The sequence below is a fragment of the Scyliorhinus torazame genome, chromosome 16, assembly GCF_047496885.1.
Source record: "Scyliorhinus torazame isolate Kashiwa2021f chromosome 16, sScyTor2.1, whole genome shotgun sequence".
Lineage (NCBI taxonomy): Eukaryota > Metazoa > Chordata > Chondrichthyes > Carcharhiniformes > Scyliorhinidae > Scyliorhinus > Scyliorhinus torazame.
The window spans coordinates 37,826,436-37,854,009 of record NC_092722.1 but is presented as its reverse complement, the minus strand read 5'-3'; the positions used below and the strand labels follow the sequence as shown (position 1 = coordinate 37,854,009).

The 27,574-nt window shown below is 49.3% G+C and overlaps 1 protein-coding gene across 1 annotated transcript in view; it reads right to left on the bottom strand.

The window, feature by feature from the left end:
* Nucleotides 1–27,574, bottom strand: part of fam131c (family with sequence similarity 131 member C) — a 58,428-nt gene that overhangs the window by 21,783 nt on the left and 9,071 nt on the right. Inside the window, 4 exon segments of the mRNA XM_072478293.1 lie at nt 629–811; nt 9,102–9,195; nt 19,793–19,831; nt 23,269–23,375. Coding sequence (XP_072334394.1) covers nt 629–811; nt 9,102–9,195; nt 19,793–19,831; nt 23,269–23,375 — 423 coding nt within the window.

Sequence of the window (27,574 nt, the reverse complement as noted above, 5' to 3'; positions counted from 1 at the left end):
GCACCGTGACACAGTGGTTAGCACTGCTGCCTCATGCGCTGAGCACCCGGGTTCAATCCCAGCCCCAGGTCACTGTCTCCGCGTGGAGTTTGCACACACTCCCCGTGTTTGCGTGGGTCTCACCCCCACAACCCAATGACGTGCAGGTTCGGTGGATTGACCACGCTAAATTGCTCCTTAACTTAAAAAAAATAATTGGATACTCTAAATTTATATTAAAATTCTGAACTGGTAGTGTAACTGACTGCTTTATCATAGATTCCCTTTAGTCCAGAAAGAGGCCACTCAGCCCAAGAAGTCTGCATCGACCCTCAGAAAGAGCACCCTACCTAGGCCCAATCTCCCGCCCCATCTACGTCACCCCATCTAACCTTTCGACACTGAGGGGAAATTTAGCATGCCGAATCCACCTAACCCCCAAATCTTTGGACTGTGGGAGGAAACCGGAGCACCCGGAGGAAACCCATGCAGACATGGAGAGAACCTGCAAACTCCACACAGACAGTCGCTCAAGGTCCCAGGCGCTGTGAGGCAGCAGTGCTAACCACTGTGCCGCTGTGCTGCCACACCTCCATCTCCGTGCATGTTGAGTGGGACACAATGTCAAACACAGCGTTATTCATCTTACCGGCTGCAAAGCGAGCCTCCTTCAGTTCATCAGTGAGGCTGGAGTAATGAGCTTCATCCATCGGGCACGTATTACATCCTCGCCCATGTGCACCCCAGCCCTTCCATTCAATTAGATGAGCAACACGCCCGCGAGCCATAGCTGTTGGCTTTGTTATGTGATCTTTCACTGTCTGAACTAGACCTGCAACAGAAAATCACACTTCACTACAATGGTAAAACAAGTCCATACATTTCATTATATACTAAAGAGAGTAACTGTTTGAATTTTAAATGGACATTACAAATGAGATTTAAAGGAAGTTCTCCTGTTACAATCCTGTAAATCTCAATCTATTCAATCACAATCCCTTCATTATTGTCTTTTCCATTTGCACATTAGTTCCCTGAATTTGTCATCCACAGTGTGTGCTATGCGCTCTAAGTATTTAATAAAACTAATCGGAAACCATTCCACTTAATTTTTTCTTTCCATTAGCATTTTCCAGGTAAAAGTAAGGTTAGCCGTCAACAGGTTAACTTCACGAAGGGAGAAGGAGCCATACGGACTCGGAACAGTAACTCTCTTTCTCTCTCCACAGATGCTGCCAGAACCTGCTGGGTTTTTCCAGCATTTTCTGATTTTGTAACAGGTTAACTTTCTTTGCTGCTGAACATGGAAGAGGACAAAAAGCATTGGGGATGCTCCAATAGGAGTCAAACTTAAAGAGAAAGACATGCAGTTATATAGCAAAATCACGCCGTGGCCCGACCCAGCAGCCATGCTGTGTTCAGGCTATACCAAAGTCGCTCAGTGAAGTGGCGGTCTAAATCATGCCCTTAAATCAGGAGTGGGGCGTGATCTCACCCTACTGCCATTGGAAATCATAGTTGGAAAATGGTCTGCTGCACATGCCTGATATGCATTACATCGGGCACAGCTCTTTGATACTGTGCAAAGTCAGAAAATTACCTTGAAGCGATTGTGTGGTCTTATTTTGCCCAAAGGCAGTAGCGACAGCATCGGTAAATAGTTTAGATCACATAGGCATGAGATCCCTCTCAAAATGAATCTCAGAGAGGAAACATTCCTCTCAACTGGGTGAACGTGCTGAATGCTTTGCTCTGCTTAGTGATCTGCAGATTGATTACATGTTTCCCCTGGGCTATTTCGAGTGGGCCCTGTGTGAATTTGGGCTCTATTATCATGTAGGCATGAGACAAGCAGACTGAATGCAGTGAAGTTTAGTCACAGGCCTAAAACTCTGCCGGAAATTCAACATTCAAAGTGAGGAACATTTTTATAGATTTTCATTCTGAATTAATTTTGGATGTAGGAGAATAATAATAATCGCTTATTGTCACAAGTAGGCTTCAATGAAGTTACTGTGAAAAGCCCCGAGTCGCCACATTCCGGCACTTGTTCGGGGAGGCCGGTACGGGAATTGAAGCCAGTTGTTTAGCCCACTGAGCTAAAGCAGCCCCTAAACTGGCCCCAAATAATAGATTGTCCATGTGGTGTCTTTTTACAAATTGGGCCTTTAGGGACATATCTCTCCTTGACGGATAATCAAGGAATTGGACACCTGGAGCAATGAGAAGATATTGAATCGACTAGGCCTTCAGAATTCAGAAAACTGAGAGGCGATCTCAACCAAAATTAGAAAATTCTGATGGGGCTTAACAGGGAGGATGCTGAGTGGAGGTTACCCCTGATGTGTTGGGTGCTCTGGATCCGTGGAACACTTACAGGCCACTAGCACTTAATATAGTACAACACTATTTTATTAAGTTAGAAACTGTTGAACATACTTTCACTGTGGGTTAACACGATGTTAGATTAAACTAAACACCTGTGCCTGTCCGAACCAGTCTATGCACTCAGCACATGGTGACGATCTGTGCTGTAAGCTGTAAGCTCTGTCCTTCTAGGAGGCTGCATCCCGAATGAGCGGAACTCTGATGCCCCCTTTCTTCATAGTGAGTGTGCTCTAACTGGTGATTGGCTGCGGTGTTGTGTGTGTTGATTGGTCTTGCTGTGTGTCCATCAGTGTGTGTGTATCTGCACCATGATATACTGGTGTATATTATGACACCTCCCTTTTATAAAAAAAAATGCATGTGTGTGGCAATAAATAATGTGTGGCGAGAATGTTCCTAACTACGTGTGGGGTGCGAAGACATATTTACAGGACTACGTACATGAGAACTAAGCTATTTACATGGGAAGGTGCCTGGTGCAGAGAAGCAGTATGCAACAAGAATAACGAGATCAACACTATATACAAACCAGGGAAACGATCAAACAGAGCAACAAAACAATTCAGAGAGTCCATCAGTTCGCAAAGTTCATAAATTTAGTCTCTGAGGTGGGCGATGAATTCTGGTTGACCGCCTCAAGGGTGGGTCGAGAGCCGCCGGTTCAGGAGCGGGCAGGACTGCGTCAAAGTCAGGGGGATGCAGAGTGACAGGGAGCTCTGCATAGTCTGTGGCAGGGTCAGCAGGAGGGCGAGGCGCCACTGGAGGATCATGTGACGAGCGTGGAACGAGACGAAGGGCGCGTCGATTGCAGCGCAGAATAGAGCCATCCGGTAGACAAACCAGGAACGAGTGGGGGGGCCACCTGCCGAAGAACCACAGCAGTTGCAGAACAGCCCACATCCGGAAGACGGATGCGGACGTTGTCATCTGGAGCCAGAGCAGGGAGATCAGCTGCACGGGAGTCATGAGCCGCCTTGTGCTGTGCACGAGACAGCTGCATCTGGCGAAGGACCGGAACGTGGTCGAGGTCTGGGACATGGATGGACGGCACCGTCGTCCTCAGGGTGTGACCCATGAGTAACTGGGCTGGCGACAGGCCAGTGGACAGCGGGGCGGAGCGATAGGCCAGCAAGGCGAGGTAGAAATCGGACCCAGCATCGGCAGCCTTGCATAGGAGCTGTTTGACTATATGTACTCCCTTCTCCGCTTTGCCGTTGGATTGGGGGTACAAGGGACTAGACGTCACATGGGCAAAATTGTACCGCCTGGCAAAATTGGACCATTCTTGGCTGGCGAAGCAGGGGCCATTGTCCGACATATTCTCTAAAGGTAAACTTGCAGGTTGAGTCTGTAATTAAGAAAGCAAATGCAATGTTGTCATTCATCTCAAGAGGCTTGGAATATAAAAGCAGGGATGTACTTCTGAAGCTTTATAAAGCATTAGTTAGGCCCCATTTAGAATACTGTGAGCAATTTTGGGCCCCACACCTCAGGAAGGACATACTGGCACTGGAGCGGGTCCAACGGAGAGTCACACGGATGATCCCAGGAATGGTAGGCCTAACATACGATGAACGTCTGAGGATCCTGGGATTATATTCATTGGAGTTTAGGAGGTTGAGGGGAGATCTAATAGAAACTTACAAGATAATGAATGGCTTAGATAGGGTGGATGTAGAGAAGTTGTTTCCATTAGCAGGGGAGACTAGGACCCGGGGGCACAGCCTTAGAATAAAAGGGAGTCACTTTAGAACAGAGATGAGGAGAAATTTCTTCAGCCAGAGAGTGGTGGGTCTGTGGAATTCATTGCCACTGGGGGCGGTGGAGGCCGGGACGTTGAGTGTCTTTAAGACAGAAGTTGATAAATTCTTGATTTCTCGATGAATTAAGGGCTATGGAGAGAGAGCGGGTAAATGGAGTTGAAATCAGCCATGATTGAATGGTGGAGTGGACTCGATGGGCCGAATGGCCTTACTTCCGCTCCTATGTCTTATGGTCTTATGGTCTTTTAACCGTGAGCGGGATGCCGTGTCGAGCAAAGGTTTCTTTCCATGCACGAATGACTGCAGACGAGGGGAGGTTGTGCAACCGTATCACCTCCGGGTAATTTGAAAAGTAGTCCACGATCAGGACATAGCTCTACCCAGCGCGTGGAACAGGTCGATGCCCACCTTGGTCCATGGTGACGTGACCAACTCATGGGCTGCAGGATCTCACGTGGTTGGGCCGGCTGTAAGCGCTGACAAATGGGGCACTTGAGCACTGTGTTGGCTATGTCGTCATTAATGCCAGGCCAGTACACTGCCTCTCGGGCCTGTCGGCGGCACTTTTCCACGCCAAGGTGGCCCTTGTGTAGTTGTTCCAGGACAAGCTGGCGCATGTTATGCGGGATGACAATGCGGTCCAGTTTTAGAAGAATCCCGTCTACTACCGCCAGATCATCTCTGACATTATAGAATTGAGGGCATTGGCCCTTGAGCCACCCGTCCGTTAGGTGGCGCATGACACGCTGTAGCAAGGGGTCAGCCGCCGTCTCGCGGCAAATTTGGACGAGGCGTTCATCCGAGGCAGGTAGATTGGAGGCCACTTGGGCGTCAACCTGGCAGACAAATCCCGCTGGGTCACATGGAGTGTTGACTGCCCAGGAGAGAGCGTCAGCAATGATGAGGTCTTTGCCTGGGGTGTATACTGGAAGTCGTATCGCCAGAGATTGAGAAGAATACGCTGGAGGCGAGGCGTCATATTGTTCAAGTCTTTCTGTATTATATTGACCAGCAGGCGATGGTCGGTCTCGACGGTGAATTGAGGAAGTCCGTAGACATAATCGTGAAACTTAACCACACCGGTCAGAAGGCCCAGCACTCCTTTTCTATCTGCGCGTAGCGCTGCTCCGTGGGGGTCATCGCACGTGATGCATATGCAACGGGGGCCCATGATGAGGCCTCATCGCGTTGAAGGAGTACTGCCCCAATGCCGGATTGACTGGCATCGGTCGAAATTTTGGTCTCCTTTGCTGGATCAAAGAAAGCTAAGACCGGGGCTGTGGTCAGTTTTGTCTTGAATTCCCTCCATTCGCGCTCGTGGGCAGGGAGCCATTGGAAGTCTGTCATCTTCCTGACCAGGTTCCTGAGAGCCGTGGTATGAGAGGCGAGGTTAGGGATGAATTTCCGTAAAAAATTGACCATGCCCAGAAATCGGAGGACCGCCTTCTTGTCCTCTGGTGTTTTCATAGCTGTGATGGCAGCTACCTTGTCCGCATCTGGCTGCACACCCAATTGGGAGATGTGGTCCCCGAGGAACTTGAGTTCTGTCTGACCAAAAGAGCATTTGGCCCTGTTGAGGCGGAGGCCGTGCTCATATATACGTCTGAATATGCGCTGGAGGCGACTAACATGCTCCTGCGGGGTGGTGGACCAAATGATTATGTCATTGACATAGATGCGAACACCTTCAATGCCTTCCACCATTTGTTCCATAATCCTACGGAAAACTTCTGATGCAGATATAATCCCAAACGGCATCCTGTTGTAACAATATCTGCCAAAGGGGGTATTAAATGTGCAGAGTTTCCTGCTGGATTTATCGAGCTGGATTTGCCAGAATCCTTTTGAGGCGTCGAGTTTGAAGAGCTTGGCACGAGTCATCTCACATGTGAGCTCTTCGCGCTTGGGAATTGGATAAGGCTCCCTCATGATATTGCGATTTAGATCCTTGGGATCAATGCAAATTCTCAATTCGCCGGAAGGCTTTTTTACACATACCATGGAACTGACCAAGTCTGTTGGTTCCGTGACTTTGGAAATCACTCCTTGGTTCTGGAGATCCTGCAGCTGCTGCTTGAGGTGTTCCTTAAGGGGTTGCTGGGACCCGGCGAGGTGCGTGCACCACAGGCGTGACATTCGGTTTTAATAAAATCTTGTAGGTGTACGGGAACGTGCCCATGCCCTCGAAGACTTCGTGGTACTGGTTGATAATGGCGTCGAGCTGCGCCTGAAGTCGGTGTCCTGAAAGGCAGACGCGTCAGCAGGAGAGAGAGAGTGAACTCTCTGAACTAGGTTCAATAGCTTGCATGCCTGCGCGCCAAGCAGGGAGGCTTTCGAGGAGCCCACGATTTCAAAGGGAAGGATGGCTTTGCGTGACCTGTGCATCACTTCAAGTTGGCATGAGCTGCTGGCATAAATGGCATTGCCATTATAATCTAATAGCTGGCAGGCTGATGGGAGGATGGCTGGTTTGACACGAAGGCTTTGGAGGTCAGACCGTGCAATGAGATTGGCGGAGGCACCAGTGTCCAGGCGGAATCGTATTTGGGACCGGTTGACCGTAAGGGTGGCACACCACTCATCGTCTGGATCGATGCTGTATACCAATAGAGGCTGGATTCTTTGCTTCGGGGACACCCTGTTTTTTGTAACGATACCGACTTGAAAAGGCGCCTTTGGGTCCTCGGTGTCAATATCGGGTAGTAGGTCCGCATCGGACTCGGTGACCGTGGGTTGAATGGCCTGGACATTCCTGCGAGGCTGGCTGGAGCGATAAGAGTTGGCAGGCTGAGCTAATCTGCATAAAGCAGCATAGTGGCCAAGTTTGCCACATCTCAGGCATCGTCGGGATTTGGCAGGGCATTGCCGCTTTAAGTGGGCGGAGCCACAGTTGCCGTACGTTGTAGCGTCAGTACATTCGCTGAGCCACCACGCATGCATGGTGCGGTCGTACGTGGTGCGCGCCTACGCAGTACGTTCGTCGACGTCGACGTCCCCTCGTTCGGTGCGCACAAGCGCGGGAGTCCGCGAAAAGCGCGCGAAATGGCCGCCCTCATCCAGGCTGAGGCCCTGGAGTTGCTCGATTGTTGAACCCGTTCTGCCTCGTGGGAACCTTGCCGCGCCGTTTCAGCCGCTTGGATGTGGGAATACCGACTAGTGGCATGTTCGTGTAGCACGCAGGTCTTGATGGCAATCGCTAGGGTGAGCTGCTTTACCTTGAGGAGCTGCTGGCGTAGGGGGTCTGACTGAACACCGAAAACGATCTGGTCGCGTATCATGGAGTCGGAGGTGGGCCCGTAATTACAGAACTGCGCAAGGATGCGGAGGTGGGTGAGAAAGGACTGGAAAGGTTCATCCTTACCCTGCAAACGCTGTTGGAATACATAGCGCTCGAAACTTTAATTCACCTCTATGTTGCAGTGAGTGTCAAACTTGAGGAGGACCGTCTTGAAATTTGATTTATCTTCATCATCAGCAAAGGTGAGGGAATTGAAAATGTGGATGGCATGTTCCCCGGCCGTGGATAGGAAGAGAGCGATCTTCCTGGTGTCTGAGGCAGCTTCCCGGTCTGTGGCTTCAAGGTAGAGCTGGAAGCGTTGTTTGAATATCTTCCAGTTGGCCCCTAGGTTATCGGTGATGCGGAGCGGCGGCGGCGGGCAGACGCTGTCCATTTTGCAGGATGGCTGTATGCTGGTGGAAGGCAGATCACTTGCAGGTAGGTCTAAGAAGTTCTAACATCCCTCAACTCCTGGTATCATGATGTGTTGGGTGCTCGGGATCCGTGGAACACATACAGGTCACCAACACTTAAAATAGTACAACACTATTTTATTAAGTTAGAAACTGTTGAACATACTTTCACTGTGGGTTAACACGATGTTAGATTAAACTAAACACCTGTGCCTGTCCGAACCAGTCTATGCACTCAGCACATAGTGAAGATCTGAGCTGTAAACTCTGTCCTTCTAAGAGGCTGCATCCTGAATGAGCGGGAACTCTGATGCCCCCTGTCTTTATAGTGAGTGTGCTCTAACTGGTGTTGTGTGTGTTGATTGGTCTTGCTGTGTGTTCATCAGTGTGTGTGTCTGCACCATGATATACTGGTGTATATTATGACAACCCCTGGCTGGCGAGCCTAAAACTAGGGTCAGAAGGTTCAGGCGCGCGCCCCGATGTCAACGCGCCACCTCACAATATTTCAGTCGGCGGGCACATGTGCGAGTTTGGGATTTTACGTGGCCCCTCTTCCTCTGCAGTTGACAGGCGGGCTGAACAGCAAGGTGGCCTTTATGTTTAAGCTGCCACCTCAATCCAGAGCAGAATGAAGGGTCAGGACTCAAAGGAAATGAGCAAATGTATCTGGAGACTGAGGTCCGTGTATGATTTTGCTTCTTAGACACCCATGGCTTGGTATTCATTGGCTGGATCCCGGCTCTGGGTCACTGTCCGTGTGGAGTTTGCACATTCTCCCCATGTCTGCGTGGGTTTCATCCCCACAACTCAAAGATGTGCAGGGTAGGTAGATTGGCCACGCTGAATTGCCCCTTAATTGGAAAAATTGAATTGGGCACTCTAAATTTAGAAAATGAAGTTACTGTGAAAGGCCCCTAGTCGCCATACTCCGGTTCCAGGTTCGATTTCCAACTTGGGTCACTGTCTGTGTGGATTCTACACGTTCTCCCCGTGTCTGCGAGGGTTTCCTCCGGGTGCTCCGGTTTCCACCCACAAGTCCCGAAAGATGTGCTGTTAGGTGAATTGGACATTCTGAATTCTCCCCCTGTGTACCCGAACAGATGCCGGAATGTGGCGACTAGGGGCTTTTCACAGTAACCTCATTGCAGTGTTAATGTAAGCCTCCTTGTGACCATAAAGATCATCATAAAAGTAGCGTTCAATGGGCTAAAGGCTGAGTGGAAGGGGTTTCAGTCCATTTTGTCCATGAGAACTTACAAACGATGCATAATAACCTACCAACCAGTGACGACCTGGCAAGTGCAGTGATGTCGTAGCCATTCAGAGTTTGCTTAGAGCCAGACAAAATTACATTCGAGCTTCCAAAGCAATTCTAAATCCCCAAGAAAAGAAGAATTACAAAAAAATTAAATCGCAGAATAATCCATCAGATTTCAGTTAAAAAGTGTGTTGCAAAAGTGCATAACAATGTAACATAAAACAGATTTCTAATAGGCTGTTAAATACGGTGAGATTATTAATAAACATATCTATATTAATGTATCTCGTCCCTCGCAGAATAATTCATTTATTATTAATTCAGATTTCAGTTAAAAAGTGTGTTAGGACAGCACGGTGGCGCAGTGGGTTAGCCCTGCAGCCTCATGGTGCCGAGGTCCCAGGTTCGATCCCGGCTCTGGGTCACTGTCCGTGTGGAGTTTGCTTAATTGGAAAAAAATGAATTGGGTACTCTAAATTTAAAAAGAAAGTGTGTTACAAAAGTGCATAACAATGTAACATAAAACAGATTCATAATGGGCTATTAAATATGTAATATGTTGAGGTTATTCCCCAAACATACCCACATTAATGTATCACATCTCTCAGAATGTTCCATCAGATTTCAGTTAAAAAGTGTGTTACAAAAGTGCATAACGATGTAACATAAAACAGATTACTAATGGGCTGTTAAATATGGTAAGGTTATTTCCCAAACATATCTGCATTAATGTATCACATCCCTCGCAATATCATGTAACTACTTGCCTTAGAACACATGAAAACAGATTTTATGATCTTAGACATCTCTCTGTGACACACAGGTATGTCAAGATTCAGGGCTGAAAGGGCCAGATTGTTTTTTTTGCAAAGTTCTCCCCTTTTCCGCTTTGTCGTTTGGGCTACAAGGGAACAGACATCTTCTGTTTCATTCATTCTTTAAGTCTGAACCTAATGGCTTGTGTGAGCAGAGAGAAGAGGACATCGGAACTCAGGCCAGTTCTATTCTATTCTCACACCACATTCTCAAATGTTCGTTTGAGCAGAGTCACTCAGGGCTGAAAATCCTGCTTGATTTTTCTTCCCCTACTTTGCTCTGAGACTTTTGAACCAATTGTAACATTCTTTCCTAACTCCGAGCAACTCTCCCATCCTCACTGTCGGCTCAACTGTCTGCTATTGTGATTCTAGTACGAACTATCCACCTCCTCATCACCAGGCTTCCCTTTTTCCTAAAACTGCAGTTTTATTGCAAAATAAAGACTTGAATTTATTTATTTCACAACCCTAAAGCACTTTACAGCCCACGTAGTACTTTTGAAGCGAAAGAGAAAATGCTGGAAAATCTTTGAGTCCGATGACTCTTTGTCAAAGCTAACAGACAGAGAAAGTGGGAAATATTTATACTGTGGAGTGAGAATGAAAGATGAGTCATAGCCGCAGAAACCCAGGGAAACCGGGTGCTAATGGCCACAGAAACCAAGGGGAAAGAGTGCTAATGGCAGTCCCCAGAGAGGACAAAAGATGTGAAAGGTCAAACAGCAGGGAAACTAACATCAGAGGATGAACTGTAGATGTGGGGGAGGGGAAGGGGGAGGCAAAGCGGAGACAGTTGAAGGAAAGGTGGATAAGATTGGGGGGGGCAATGAAATGTATATTAAGAAAGAAAGAAATGGTAAAAGACAGTTAAAATGAAATGAAAACAAATGGGTCGAGGTGGGATTGAGCTGATCAGGTGGGCAGCACGGTAGCATAGTGGTTAGCGTAATTGCTTCACAGCTCTAGGGTCCCAGGTTCGATTCCCGGCTGTCTCCCCGTGTGTGCGTGGGTTTCCTCCGGGTGCTCCGGTTTCCTCCCACAGTCCAAAGATGTGCAGGTTAGGTGGATTGGCCATGATAAATTGCCCTTAGTGTCCAAAAATTGCCCTTAGTGTTGGTTGAGCGGGGTTACTGGGTTATGTGGATAGGGTGGTGTGGGCCTGGGTAGAGTGCTCTTTCCAAGAGCCGGTGTAGACTTGATGGGCCGAATGGCCTCCTTCTGCACTGTAAATTCTATGATCTGAAGTTGTTGAATTCGATGTTCAGGCCGGAAGGCTGTAGCCTGCCTAACTGGAAGATGAGATGTTGTTCCTCCAGTTTGCATTGCGCTTCAGTGGAACATTGCAGCAGGCCAAGAACAGACATGTGGGCATGGGAGCAGGATCTTTTGTTAAAATGACAAGCAACAGGAAGGTCAGGGTCCTGAATACGCACAGACCGAAGATGCTCAGCAAAGCGATCACCCAGTCTGCGTTTGGTCTCTCCGATATAGAGGAGACCACATTGGGAGCAGCGAATGCAGTCGACCAAATTGGAAGAGATGCAAGTGAATGACCACTACTTTTCATAGAATAGAATTTACAGTGCAGAAGGAGGCCATTCGGCCCATCGAGTCTGCACTAGCTCTTGGAAAGAGCACCCTACCCAAGGTCAACACCTCCACTCTATCCCCATAACCCAGTAACCTCACCAACACTAAGGGCAATTTTGGACACGAAGGGCAATTTATCATGGCCAATCCACCTAACCTGCACATCTTTGGACTGTGGGAGGAAACCGGAACACCCGGAGGAAACCCACGCTTGAAGTGCAGTCGCTATTGTAATGCATGAAACAGCAGCCAATTTGCCCACAGCAACTCCCACAACAATAATGTGTTAATTACCAGATAATCTGTTCTTAGCGAGGCAGTTTGTGGACAGAATTTGGCAGATGGAGTATAATGTGGGAAAATGTGAGCTTGTCCACTTTGGCAGGAAGGAGAGAAAAGCAGTACCTTATTTAAATGGAGTGAGATTGCTGAACTCGGTGGTACAGAGGGATGTGGGTGGCCTGGTACATGAGTCTCAATAAGTTAACTTGCTTACAGCAAATGACTAGGAAGGCAAATGGAATGTTGTTTTTTATTGCAAAGGGGATGGAATATAAAAGTAGGGAAGTTTTACTGAAGATGGTCAGGGCCTTTGTCAGGCCACATCTGGACTATGTACAGTTTTGGTCTCCTTGTCTGAGAAAGGATATAATTGCTTGAGAAGCAGGACCAGAATGTTCACTCAACTCATTCCTGAAGAAACGCTTATCCTGTGAAGAAACATTGGACAAGACATTGGTTCGCACAATTGCTTCACAGCGCCAGGGTCCCAGGTTCAATTCCCTGCTGGGTCACTGTCTGTGCGGAGTCTGCACGTTCTCCCTGTGTGTGCGTGGGTTTCCTCCGGGTGCTCCGGTTTCCTCCCACAGTCCAAAGATGTGCAGGTTAGGTGGATTGGCCATGCTAAATTGCCCTTAGTGTCCAAAATTGCCCTTAGTGTTGGGTGGGGTTACTGGGTTATGGGGATGGGATGGGGGGGTGGGCTTGGGTAGGATGCTCTTTCCAAGAGCTGGTGCAGACTTGATGGGCCGAATGGCCTCCTTCTGCACTGTAAATTCTATGATTCTATGATTCTAAGGCTGGGCCTAAATCAATTGGAGTTTAGAAGAATGAGAGGTGATCTTATCGAAACATGTAAGATCCTGAGGGGACTCGACAGGGTAGATACCAGGAGGATGTTTCTACTCATGGGGGAGATGAGAATGAGGGGACACAGTTTAAGAATAAGGAGTCTCCTTTTTAAGGCTGAGATGAGGAGAATTTTTTTTATCTCAGAGGGTTGTTAGTGTGTGGAATTCTCTTTTCCCAGAGAGTAGGGGAGGCTGGGTCATTTAATGTATTCCATGTAGAGTTAGACATACCTTTGATGGGACAGGGGAGTCAAGGATTATTGGGGGGGGGGGGGGGGGCGGCAACAGGAGAGTGGAATTGAGGCTACAACCAGATTATTGAATGGCAGAAAAGGCTTGAAAGGCTGTGTGGCCTATTCCTCGTCCTGAATCCCATGTATTTAAAAATACATTTAGAGTACCCAATTCATTTTTTTTCCAATTAAGGGGCAATTTAGTGTGGCCAATCCACCTACCCTGCACATAATAATAATAATGATTGCTTATTGTCACAAGTAGGCTTCAATGAAGTTACTGTGAAAAGCCCCTAGTCGCCACATTCCGGTGCCTGTTCGGGGAGGCCGGTACGGAAATTGAACCCGCGCTGCTGTTACAAGCCAGCTGTTTAGCCCATTGTGCTAAACCAGCCCACCTTTGGGTTGTGTGGTGATGTTTTATGTACTCTGGGATAGCACCGGCTGCAACTGGATGCAGCTTTGACCAAAAGATACTCCAGACCTTGAAGTTAGTTCAATCTGATTTATTGAACTAGTAGCACAGTTAGCACAGTTCTTAATGAGTTCGACTCTCTGCTAACCTAAGTGTGGTTACTCTGTCTGACTGAACCAGACTAGCTCTTAGCCATGTGCTGGAGGTGTGATGCTGTACATACACCCTGACTCACTCTGTAGATGTTCATCAGTGGAAAGAGGTGGAGAGGTTTTCATTTCATTTTCAGTGCCTGTCTGTTCCGACGCATAACAGAACCACCAGCCTTAAGGACAACATACGAGCGGGGTGCAGCCTGTCGAACAACGACAGCTGGAGCAGACCAGCCACCATCCGGTATCTTGATGGTGTCAGTGTCCGCCGGGGATAACATGGGCAAATCGGTGGCATGAGCATCATAGCCCTGCTTTTGCTGGTTTTGGAGCTGCTGCACCTTCTGCAGCACTGGGAGGGACTATTCATTAGGAGTTGAGCCGGCGACATGCCAGTGGACAGTGGGGTCGCCCTGTACGCAAGCAGCGGGAGGTAGATGTCAGAAGCAGAATCCGCTGCCTTGCAGATGAGCTGCTTCACAATGTGCACCCCTTTCTCCACCTTCCCATTGGACTGCGGATAGTGTGGGCTGGAAGTGACATGTTTGAATTGGTACGACTTGGCAAACATAGACCACTCGTGGCTGCTGAAGCACGGGCCATTGTCACTCATGACAGTGAGTGGGATACCATGCCTGGAGAACGTCTCCTTACAGGCCTTGATGACAGTCCGAGAAGTGAGATGTAAGAGCTTCATGACTTCAGGGTAATTGGAGAAATAGTCAATGATCAACATGTAGTCACGACCATTCGCACGGAAGACGTCGATGCCAACCTTGGACCACGGGGAGGTCTCGATTTCATGCTGCTGGAGCGTCTCCTTGCTCTGCGCTGGCTGGTAGCATTGACAGGTCAAACAGTTGAGGACCATGTTCGAGATATCCTGGCTAATACCGGGCCAGTAGACAGCCTGCCTTGCTCTGCGTCTGCACTTCTCGACTGCCCAGGTGTCCCTCATGGATTTGGCTGAGCACCAAGCTCTGGAGACTGAGCGGAATGACAATCCGGTCCAGCTTGAGGAGGATACCATCAATCACCGTCAGGTCGTCCTTTACATTATAAAATTGAGGGCACTGCCCTTTCTGCCAGCCATTGGCGAGGTGATGCATGACACGCAGCAAGTCAGGGTCTTCGGCTGTCTCCTCGCGGATACGAACCACCTTCTCATCAGTCGCCGGGAGGGTGCTAGCACACAGCTGCACCTGTGATTGAATCTGCCGGATGATTTCCAGCAGTTCACTAGGCAATGTGTTGGAGCGGGACAATGCATCAGCGATGATGAGCTCCTTGCCAGGCGTGTACACTAAGTCAAAGTTGTACCTTCTGAGTTTGAGGAGGATGCGCTGCAACCGAGGTGTCATGTCGTTCAGGTCCTTGTGGACAATGTGGATCAGAGGCCTATGATCCGTCTCAACAGTGATTGTCGGCAGGCCGTAGACATAGTCGTGAAACTTGAGAATTCCAGTGAGAAGGCCCAGGCATTCCTTCTCCATCTGCGCATACCTTGTTTCGGTGGGCGTCATGGCCCTTGATGCGTAGGCTGCCGGTGCCCAGGATGAAGTGTCATCACGTTGAAGAAGCACCGCACCGATGCCATCCTGGCTCGCATCTGTCGAGATCTTCGTCTCCCTGTTGGAGTCGAAAAATGCCAAGACGGGTGCAGTGGTGAGCTTGGCTTTCAGCTCCAACCACTCTGCCTGATGTGCTGCCTGCCACTCAAAGGCAGTGGACTTTTTTTACCAGGTTTCATAGGGCCGTGGTGTGGGAAGCCAGGTTTGGGATGAACTTGCCCAGAAAATTGACCATGCCCAGGAAGCGCAACAACGCCTTCTTGTCCTCAGGGACCTTCATGGCTTCGATGGCCTTGACCTTGTCTGTGTCCGGGCGCACGGCCTGCTGAGAGATCTGGTCTCCTAGGAACTTGAGTGCCGACATGCCAAAGCAACATTTGGACCTGTTCAGCTTCAGGCCATTGGCATGGACACGGCGGAATAACTGCTGGAGACGGGAAACATGCTCTTCGGGGGTCGTGGACCATATGATGATGTCGTCCACGTACACACGAACAACTTCAATGCCCTCCATCATCTGCTCCATGATGCGATGGAAGATCTCCGATGCCGAGACAATGCCAAACGGCATGCGATTATAGCAGTATCCGCCAAACGGTGTGTTGAAGGTGCAGAGCCTTCTGCTGGACTCATCCAGCTGGATTTGCCAGAATCCATGTGACGCATCTAACTTGGTAAAAAAACATGCGTGTGCCATCTCACTGGTGAGTTCCTCCCGCTTCGGGATGGGGTAGTGTTCACGCATTATATTCTTATTGAGATCCTTGGGATCAATGCAGAGGCGCAGGTCTCCCGAAGACTTTCTAACACATACCATCGAGCTAATCCAGTCAGTCGGTTTGGTTACCTTGGAAATGACGCCCTGTTGCTGAAGATCCTTGAGCTGTGCCTTCAGGCGCTCCCTCAGCGGAGCCGGGACCCGGCATGGTGCGTGGACCACTGGCTTGGCATCAGGTCGTAGCAGATTCTTGTATCGATATGGCAGCATGCCCATCCCGTCGAACACATCCGGATATTGAGCGAGGATGTCGTCAATGCTACCGTGGGCAGCATGGTAGCATTGTGGATAGCACAATTGCTTCACAGCTCCAGGGTCCCAGGTTCGATTCCGGCTTGGGTCACTGTCTGTGCGGAGTCTGCACATCCTCCCCATGTGTGCGTGGGTTTCCTCCGGGTGCTCCGGTTTCCTCCCACAGTCCAAAGATGTGCAGGTTAGGTGGATTAGCCATGATAAATTGCCCTTAGTGTCCAAAATTGCCCTTAGGGTGGGGTTACTGGGTTATGGGAATAGGGTGGAGGTGTTGACCTTGGGTAGGGTGCTCTTTCCAAGAGCCGGTGCAGACTCAATGGGCCGAATGGCCTCCTTCTGCACTGTAAATTCTATGATAATCAATGCCGGCCTGAAGATCCTCATTGGGGGACGTGGTCGCGTAAAGCCGCTACACGAGGTTCAGCTGCTTGCAGGGGTGCGCGCCAAGTAGGGATGCCCTGTCTGGCTTGACAATCTCAAAACGTAACTGAGCATGGGTGCTCCGGTTGGAGACGAGCAGATGGCAGGATCCTAGTGCTGTGATGGCATTCCCATTGTAGTCCAGGAGCCTGCAGGCTGCTGGAAGGACCTTGGGTGGCTTCTGGATGCATCTGAAATTTGCCTGTGAGAGGAGGTTGGCAGAAGCACCTGTGTCCAGCTTAAACTGGATGGAGCAGTGGTTAACCTGCATCACCGCACGCCATTCATCCGCAGAATCCACAGCGAGGATGACTGGAGTTGGGATGAGTTGGATGTGGCATGTTCACATTTTGTGATGATGCCCACACAGTAGGCAGAGTCCAGGCATTCTTCCTCTGGATCCGTTGTGCTGCCAGGATCAGAATCCTGTAATCGTTGTTGCACACTCTGAACGTGCCATTTTCGGAATTGGGAGCGTGGCCCCTGACTGGTGGTGCAGACCTGCACAAGGCTGCATAGTGTCCAGGCTTCCCGCAGTTTAAACATCACATGCCTCTTGCAGGGCAGTGTTTCTTTAAATGGCCGTTGCCGCAGTTCGAGCACGTCATGATGTTGGCGTCCTGACGCTCCACGCGTCGTCGCACATGCGCAGTGTGGTTTTCGGCCGCTTCGTTATCCCGTTCGCATCGCGCATGCGTGGGGCCCCGGGAAAAGCGCGCAAAATGGCCACCGTCATCAATGCTGAGGCGCTGCATCCGGGAGATGGCCTGCACATTCTCTGCCTCGTGGGAGGCAAGTTTCTCATTTTCAGCTGATTTGTACTGGGCATAGCGATTTTTGCCGTGCTCATGCACTGTGCATGTTTCAATCGTGACTGGCAGAATCATATGCTTGATTTTCAGTAGCAGCTCTCTCAGTGGATCAGAGTGAACGCCAAAAACAATTTGGTCTCTGATCACAGAGTCAGCAATGTCACCAAAGTTGCAGGACAGCGTTAGCAGTCGGAGATTAGTTAAGAAGGAGTTGAATGATTCATCTTTACCTTGTAGACGCTGCTTAAAAATGTAGCGCTTGAAGATTTCATTGGTGTCCACTTCACAGTGACTGTCAAACTTGTCCAGGATGGTCTGAAACTTTGTCTTGTCCTGGCCTTCGGTGAAGTGAAAAGAGTTGAAGTGTTCGATGGCTTGATCACCCGCTGTTGAGAGGAGAAGAGCGATCTTCCTGGCATCAGACTCACCCACGAGGTCTGATGCTTCGGGGTACAGCAAAAACTTTTGCTTGAATGTCCGCCAGTTGGCACTGAGATTGCCGGAGGTCCTGAGCTGGTGAGGAGCCCGAATCTTCTCCATGGTGCCAGGATACAGTTGCTGGTCGTCATGGAACGGACTGAGGTAAACCACCTAGATTAAGCAGTCTCCTGGTAGCATGTTGTGTTATGTACTCTGCGATAACACTGGCTGCAACTGGATGCAGCTTTGACCAAAAGATACTCCAGACCTTGAAGTTAGTTCAATCTGATTTATTGAACTAGTAGCACAGTTAGCACAGTTAGCACAGTTCTCTATGAGTTCGACTCTCTGCTAACCTAAGCGTGGTTACTCTGTCTGACTGAACCAGACTAGCTCTTATCCATGTGCTGGAGGTGTGATACTGTACATACACCCTGACTCACTCTGTAGATGTTCATCAGTGGAAAGAGGCGGAGAGTGAGTGCCTCATGTCTTTTATAGTGAGATCCCATCCCTGAGTGTCCTGCCTGCTCATTGGTCATGTTAAGGGGCTGTTTAGCACAGGGCTAAATCGCTTGCTTTGAAAGCAGACCAAAGCAGGCCAGCAGCACAGTTCAATTCCCGTAACAGCCTCCCTGAACAGGCGCCGGAATGTGGCGACTCGTGGCTTTTCACAGTAACTTCATTTGAAGCCTACTTGTGACAATAAGCAATTTTCATTTTCATTTTCATTCCTGTTCTCTGTGTTCATTAGCTGCCTGTCTGTATACCATTATGTGCATGTTTGCATATCATGACATGGGGGAGAAATCCACGCGAACATGGGGAGAATGTGCAAACTCCACACGGACAGTGACCCAGAGACAGGATTGAACTTGTGACCTTGGGGCCTGTGAGGCAACAGTGCTAACCACTGTACCACCGTGCTGCCCCTAAATCCCATGTTTTGATCAACATTATCCAGGACATGGGGGAGGGCCCTTAAGTTTTGAATAGTGCCATGGGATCTTTTAAATCTACTTGTCAGAGCAGATTGTCCTTGGTTTAATGTTTCATCTGAAAAACAGTGTGGTGAATGTATTCACCTAAGTATGAACTGTCTGTATAGTGCTGTGACCTATGACCTGGAAATGATAATGCGGTCTACTTCCAGGTACTGTACTGGAACCCCGGTGGGCTCCGCCTCTGGCTCTGCCCTCACCGGGGGATATATAGACCGGCCACCTGTGGGTGGCACTCATTTGTACAGCAGATACTGGCAGGCGAGTTCCTGGAAAATAAAACCTAGTATTCACTCGTTCTCACAGTCTCACAGTGAATTGACGGTATAACAAATAGTATCACCAACAGTGCAGCAGTCCCTCAGCACAGACTGAAGCGGCAGCCTAGATGTTACGGAGTGAGGCTTGAACCTTCTGGCTCAGAAACAAGACCGGTACTTGGCAAAGCTCATGCTTGGCATTTAACTATTATTCATTCATTGTGTTTTTCCTCCTCCGGTTTACGTTAGTAGTGTCCCAGACCGTATCACCATGTACATTCCTGGAATAAGTAATGTCACCTACATTCATAGAATCATAGACTCCCTACCAAGTGAACAAGGAGACCATTTGGCCCATCGAATCTGCACCGACTCTCCGAGAGGGCACCCTACCTACCTCGGCCCACAGTCCTCTCTATCCCTGTAACCCCATCTAACCTTTCGGACACGAAAGGATAATTTAGCATGGCGAATCAGCCTAAACCTGCACATTTTGGACTGTGGGAAGAAACCGGAGCACCCGGAGGAAACCCACGCAGACATGGGGAGAATGTGCAAACTCCACACAGACAGTCACCCAAGGTTGGAATCGAACCCGGGTCCCTGGCGCTGTGAAGCAACAGTGCTAACCACTGTGCCACCATGCCGCCCAAATGCTTTAAATGCCTACATTCCCGGAATAATTAAAAACACAAGCTGGAATTGAACCCAGGAACTTTGTCCTCTACCTAGCTCTGCACTCCACTGGACAATGCATTTAGGACTAAGAGAGTTCTGGTCAACTTATTCCTTTTCTCTAAATGTGGTCCTGCATTTAGCCACGTTTAGGACAGTATAACACGATGAAAGAGATGCCGACCTGTATGATGGGGTCCCAGCAGAAATCCATCCTGTCTTGCTGAAACATAATCAAAAGAAAGTATTAGTTCAACAGTGCAATTATGTCTCCCCTTTGCAATCTTTTCCCCACTTCACCACGCTGTGGTACAATTCCATTAGCATCTGAAGTTCTCTCAGTGTCGGCCATGCAGCCATTTTTAATGTGGGAGTCCAGGGCCCCTGAACAGGGAGGGGTCAGGCTTTCTTACCCAGTATCTGCACTTTCTCAATTTTCACCAGGAGTCACTGGGTGTTAATTTGAATAAAGAATAGTTCTCAGAGTGCTGAGGCTAATGCGGGGCAGGATTTCCCCTAAGGGCCACTAGATCCCAATGTTGGGGTCAAACGGGGCTTATGTCCCCGCGTTGTGTGGGTAACAGTCACCTGGCTGTGATTTTCCCCAAATTGGCCAATTGATGGCCAGAGGACAAACTTAATGTTCAGTCTTATTGCGGGTGGGCTCTTGAAGCTGAAGGCCCTCCAGATTCAAGAAGCAGCAGGATTCAATGGGGGGGGGGCTCCAAGGTGGCCATTTCCTCTCAGCAACATGTTTAACTTCAAAATGAAAAGTGCTCTTAACATCCAGGCCACATGATGGCCTGTGTCTGAAGCTGAAGCCAGGGAGGCAGAGAGGGCCTCAAAGCCTACCTGAAGCACTGTCTAGCTCCTAGGCTGCTGCCAGACAGGTCTAGGACCAGAGGGGATAGTCTCAGAAGTCTTACAACACCAGGTTAAAGTCCAACAGGTTTGTTTTGAATCACTAGCTTTCGGAGAGCAGCTCCTGATCATAGAATCTACAGTGCAGAAGGAGGCCATTCGGCCCACCGGGTCTGCACCGGCCCTTAGAGAGAGCACCCCACCTAAACCCACACATTCACCCCATCCCCGTAACCCAGTAACCCCGCCTAACATTTTTTTGGACACTAAGGGCAATTTAGCATGGCCAATCCACCTAACCTGCACATCTTTGGACTGTGGGAGAAAACCGGAGCACCCGGAGGAAACCCACGCAGACACGGGGAGGACATGCAGACTCCGCACAGACAGTGACCCAAGCCGGGAATCGAACCTGGGACCCTGGAGCTGCAAAGCAACTGTGCTAACCACTGTGCTACCCCCCTGATGAAGGAGCAGCGCTCCAAAAGCTAGTGATTCACAACAAACCTGTTGGACTTCAACCTGGTGTTGTAAGACTTCTTACTGTGCCCACCCCAGTTCAACGCCGGCATCTCCACATCCTGATAATCTCAGAGGTAGGGGTCATCCATTTAAGACAGAAATGAGGAATTTTTTCTCCCAGAGGGGAGTAAATCTGTGGAATTCTTTTACCCCAGAGGGTTGCAGAGTCTGGGTTGTTAATCAAGGCTGAGATAGACAGAGTTTTAATCGGTAAAGAAATCAAGGATTATGGGGATAAGGTAGAAAGTGGAGTTGAGGATATATCAGATCAGTCATGATCACATTGAATGGCAGAGCAGAAACAATGGGCTGAATGGCCTACTTCTGCTCCTACGTCTTATAGTCTTATGGTTTACAGAGGGTGTAACTTGGGTTGTTGGTGTGTGTGTTTGTAAAGTCGAGGCTAGTAGTGCCAGTGGCATCAATAGGAGTTTCCAAGGCATTGCCAAGAGCTTCAGTGGCAATGGGAACATAGTAGATCTGTTACTGTGTTACGATTTGGAAGTGGAAGTTGGCAGTTTTAGTGGTGGACTAAATACAGCGTTTGAAGATCAGGTGGGATTTGAGTAAGACAGTCAGGTTGAGTTTCAACAGGCATACAGGAAAGGGGAAAGATTGGGGCCACCAAACCAAGATTCGGCCTCAGCAAGAGGGCGAACTGCAATAATTCTGGCTTATCTTCAGTTTAACGTTGAACATGCAGAACTGCAACAACCCCGCAGTAATGATGGAGAAATGACGCTGGCTCTAATCCATATAGAGACACAGGAAGGGAGGGAGGAAATAATCAGTGCATGATTGTATTGACAGCTGTGGAGAGGTTGAAGAGGACAAGAATACACTATAGTCACAACCCTCAGATTGTTTGTGACTTTGACCAGGGAGGTTTCAGTGTTGTGGACTAGGTGGAAAGACTGACTGTAGGATTTCAAGTACACAGCTAAGTAGCAATGTTAGAGGACCGCCATTTTATAAATGGTACATCAGGGGCAGGATTCTCCTTTTGCCAGACTGTGTTCTCCCGCCAGATGTGGATCGCTCCTGGTGTGTGCTGGTGCTTGGGATTCAATTCTGAAGCCTGCTATCGGGCCTCCATTTTGAGCAGGCGGCCTAATATCAAGTTCCAGGGGCTGGCCCCCTCCCCCCAGAATGGAAATCCTGCCTCCTCCCCCTCCCCACTGACAAGTAGGGACATTGCCCCCCCCAGAATTGCTGGATCACTCCCTCCCCTCCCGCACACGCACACACAGCATGCACACATGATGGTGACCCAACCCCCCCCCCCACCAGACCCCCATCTGAGTCCCCCATCTGAGACCTCCATCTGAGTCCCCCATCTGAAACCCCCATCAGACCCCCATATCTAACCCCATATCAGAGCCCCCCCATTAGTGAGCCCCCCCCCCAATCAGAGACCCCCCCTGTATCAGAGCCACCCTCCATATCTGTGACTCCCCCTCCATCAGTCACCCTTGCCTGGAAGCTAAAGAGCAGCAACAGTGAAAATCACTGTATTTTCACTTACCTGCCCCTTACACCTGCTGCCTCAGACAGAGGTGCAGAAAGCAGCTGCTACTTCATAGAAAATCAAAGCCACATCACAAGGCTTTAAACCCCCTCACTTTCAAAGAGAAATAGCTTTTAGTAGCAATTGACAGGGTAATAGTTTTCAGATGTCTGGATTGTTTCTTTTCATTTCCATTCATGCTTGAATGCATCTCAAGTACCCTGCTTTGAACCTAACCACAATGTTTATAAATATCTAACTATGATTGACAGCCCCTGACCACATCAAAAGCCTTTGGCTGAGAAAAAGAGAAGTGAAAGCGCTTAACTCCTAGATAGACTTTGGGAGCACCTACTTTAAATACTTACCCCCTTGGCCCAGCCCAAGGCCCACCACATCAGGGCCATGCTGGCAAATACTTGCACCAATCCACGCCTGCGTGAATCCCAGCTGAGAGCACCAGAGCATCACGGATGTGTGCAGAATCCGGTGTCCAGCCTATTAAACGGATGCAAATGGGTTCAAATGACCCATTTGCATGCTCCCGCCAGCGCGGGGTGCGAACTTCAATTCCGCTGCCAGTGGAAGACTGGAGCATCGCAATGGGAATGGCGCTGCGCAAGATTCTCCGCCGCGTCGGGAACTCTGCTACTGGCGGTGGGCTACGGAGAATCGCAGCCCGGAGAGGGTGGATGGTTAAGGGTATTTTCTTGTTGCCTTTAATTGATTATTTTGTGCTCGTGTATAATGATGTCGCAGGGGGACATTACCTTACAGACCTCTTGGTCTTCAGCTTTTTGTGGAGATTCTCTCTTCTCCTGAGAAACTGGAATCTGAGGGATATCACTGGCTTTTTCACAAGTATTTGTGAGGATTTCTGAAGAGAGGAAATAATTTTAAAATATTGATAGCGATGTAAAAATGTCTGCACCAGAGATAAATAATGAACTGTACAACAAAAGAAACACGCCAATTCTCTAGCTTCTAACTGCTCCCTGTTCCAATCCCATCCCCAATTTCCTATCAATCCAAAAGTAATGCTCCAACATTTCCTCTTTTGTTCTTTCTAAGCTCCATAATATACCACCCTGCACATCTCACAATCTTCACTGTGTTGAAATAAAGACTCAATACATCGCCTCCTCCTCGAACACATTCTTCCCAGGATTTCGAAACCAAGGATCTTCCCGCCGTTTTCCAACTTGCCATCCTGTCAGAATCTGCAGGCTTTCAAAACCAAGTGTGGAGTCACCTAATTACCACTTCCTGATTTAGTAACTCATTCCCACTCTTTTCGACATTAGGAGTCGTCCGCCGGGACATTGACATTAGTGCCTCGAATGAAGAAACTATCACTGGCAGTTATCATGGTCAAGGAAGTGAAGGGCGTTGCCCTGTAGTTTTGTGTCTCCAGCACCATATATGCACTGTCATACCGAGTCAGTCACACCTCATAAGACCATAAGACATAAGACATAGGAACAGAATTAGGCCACTCGGCCCATCGAGTCTGCTCGGCCATTCAATCATGGCTGATATTTTTCTCATCCCCATTCTCCTGCCTTCTCCCCATAACCCCTTATTGATCAAAAGTCTATCTATCTCTGTTCTTTTTTAATATAAATTTAGAGTACCCAATTCATGTTTTCCAATTAAGGGGCAATTTAGCGTGGCCAATCCATCTACCCTGCACATCTTTGGGTTGTGGGGGCGAAAGCCACGCAAACACGGGGAGAATGTGCAAACTCCACACAGACAGTGACCAAGAGCCGGGATTTGAACCTGGGACCTCGGCGCCGTGAAGCAGCAATGCTAACCACTGCGCCACCGTGCTGCCCACCTATCTCTGTTTTAAAGTGTAGCCAGTTAAAATGGCTAACTCCCGATTTAGAATGGCTAACTCCCGATTTAAAATGGCGAACGGCAAAGGCTGATGGGAAAGTCAGCCAACAGGACACAAACGAGCAGCTGAAGGTTGACTGAGTATTTACCTCTGGAAAGGCCAGACAAGATCGATACCAGCAACCATCAGCATAACAAAACACCAGCCATCTGCATACTAATGAGCAATCCCCGGGAACAAGAGCAACATTTAGACACACAAAGCAAAACCAGACTCTTCGGCGCCAGCAGAAGCCTACACAAAAGGAGGTGAACGAGCACCTCAAAACCGCCCATCGATCAGGGAACCGCTCCAGCATTGGAGAAAATCGAACCAAGTGATTGGGACAAAGTCCAATCACTTGGAATCAGGTACAGGGTCTGCCCCGAAAGGTGGGAAGCCCCTGGGGACGATAAGAATCAAGCCCAAGTTCAAATCGTTCTTCTTGACCGGGTCGCTCAGCAACGCGAAACAACCCTTGACAGTGACTGGTTCAGCCGCCGCCGATATCCAGTAAGTCTTACTCCAACGCTCGCTACGAGATAGGCGCTCCTAGCTACCAATCTGTGCCAACTTCGAATCCCGCAGGCTCAGAACCCGAACGAAAGGCCATTTGTTTCCCTGACCTGGTGGGCCAGTTCCAAGTTAAGTATTGGCCTGTTAGCTGTAAGAAGTAGCTTAGACGTAGAATTTGTACATGAGTAGTGATTACTGTGTATAATAAATGTGCTCTGATTTAAATCTTACTAATCGTGTATTGGATTATTGATCATTACTCGGACTTGAACCACGTGGCGGTATCATAAAGATACCTGGCGACTCAAGAGCAAAGGTGATAAAACAAGGCAAAAGTTAGCAACAAAAGACACTCAGTGATTTGGCCTCCACAGCCTTCTGTGGCAAAGAGTTCCACAGATTCACCACCCGGAGTGTTTTTGAGCCAGCTGGACCAGTTAAGGAGATAGGAAAGAACAGGAAGTTGTCATTTTCACTGTCAAGAGGTCCAACAAAACCTGTGGGTGCTCCATGACTTGTTACTCGAGACGTGAATAGATCTGGAAAGCAAAGAAAAAAGAATGTTGGCAGGTAAAATAAAGGAAAACATAGGAGGCAGGGCCCTTGCTAGCTCCCTGGATGTGGCCTCCCGAAACGCTCGCGCTTACATCCCCGACTGCGCAGCAACCCCTTGGGCAGCGTGGAACCCCCCCGTGACCGACTCCGTGCATCCCACATCCCCCCACAAGCTTGTGCTGCGAGACTGCCAGGCAACCCCGGGGGGCCCCGCTGCTATTTTTGCAGGCAAGCCAAGCACCCCCGACAGCGCTGTCCGGCCCGCTCATCCCTCTGCAAAGGATGCGGCAAAAAGGGCCACTTCGTGGCAGTATGCCAGGCCTGGGCGGTCACTGCGGTCTCCGGAGGCGAATCGGCACCGCCACCACAACACTCTCCACAGGCCCCCCGCCCCGGACCGCTGATCCCCCCAAAGCCTCGACTCACCTATAAGGGTCCTCGGGCAGGGCACCCCACCTCACGTGGGCAGGACACCCCCAGCGTGGGCACACTGCCAGCCTGGCACCCTGGCAGTGCCATCTGGACCTTGGCAGTGCTAGGTTGGCATCTAGGTGGCACTGCCAGGCTGGCAATGCCAAGATGGCACCAGCAATGCCAGGGTGCCACCATGCCAGGAGGCCAACCACCCTGGGGCCTCCCATCCCCTGGGAGACCCCTCCCAAGTGCAGTTCCAACTGGTCCCTGTTTGTCACTCGGGTAGGTCAGGTGGGCTGCATATTAGAGTGAGACTAGCTACGCACTCTAATACGCAGATTTGCAAAATACTGACCCAACCCACAGGGGACGGCACCCATCCCATTAAATCTCGCGGGGCGTGGCAAGCTGGGTAAATCCCAGAGAGGCCTCTCCTGGCAGCTACCGGCGTGACGCAGCCGGAAGATCGTGCCCAATGACTGAGCTCTTCCAGTCCTGCCAGTCATGGAACTGGAAATTCCCGCTCGAACTTTGGCTGGTCTGTCAAATTTGAAGTTCCGCCCGTGACGATTCCTGCATGGGCAAGGCATGAAACTCCCAGTCAATGAAGCAGAATATTGGGTGAGGCCTAAAACAGTGAACCATTGCGATGTCATCTCTTTATATCTCCTCCCTTGTCTAATTATCCCCGTAAGATGGTCCACCATTTTGTGGTAACCCTCTCTCCTCACTTACCTTTCACTCACAGGGAGCCTACTTAGTGACCAAGGAAGCCAGCAGAAAGAAGGGTAAAGAATTATTTTACTTTAAACATGAAGTCTGCCCACGGTAGTAACTATTTACAATCACAGTCCTCGTTGAGGCAGCAAGCATGGCGGTCCCTGCTCGAGCCGGCTTTTATGCTTTTACGAGCCCCAGCCGAGTGGGTCTTCGCCCACTACCTGGGAAGCTCATAGTCCACGGGGATACTGATAATGGTTTCTCTGTGGGCCTCGTATTACACCTACAGTGAACTCAGTCATTATCTTCATTCTACTTACCCACCCCCCAGTCCTCTCTTCACCCCTTTACTCCTCCCTCCCTTCACTTTCCACACTCACTCTTCTTGCCCTTCTCTCTCCGTCTCTCTCCACACGCGTTCCTCTCTCTCTCTTTCCTCACTCTCCCTGGTCCTTCGCAATCTCCTCCTTCGCCCTCGATGTTCAACCCATTATAGCTGTGGATGAATTTTCCTTGATCTCTTTGCACTCGGAATCTTGCAGCTTTGAAATGTCTAGGTTTAGCTCACTGGGCTAAATCACTGCCTTTTAAAGCAGACCAAGGCAGGCCAGCAGCACGGTTCAATTCCTGTACCAGCCTCCCCGAACAGGCGCCGGAATGTGGCGACTGGTGGCTTTTCACAGTAACTTCATTTGAAGCCTACTTGTGACAATAAGCGATTTTCATTTTTCATTTCATTTCAATTCCTAGTCCTTTTGTTGCTGTGTGAGTGGATCAGTAATACAGAGAGTGCGTTCAAGTGCCTTTGGGGCAATTTGGAAAGTTGAATTCAGGTTCTGAAGTCGGGAAATAAATACCTGTTAGAAGAAGTGACCACAAAGAACAAAGAAAAGTACAGCCCTCCAAGCCTGATCCGACCATGCTGCCCGTCTTAAATAAAATCTTCTACACTTCCGGGGTCCGTATCCCTCTATTCCCATCCTATTCAA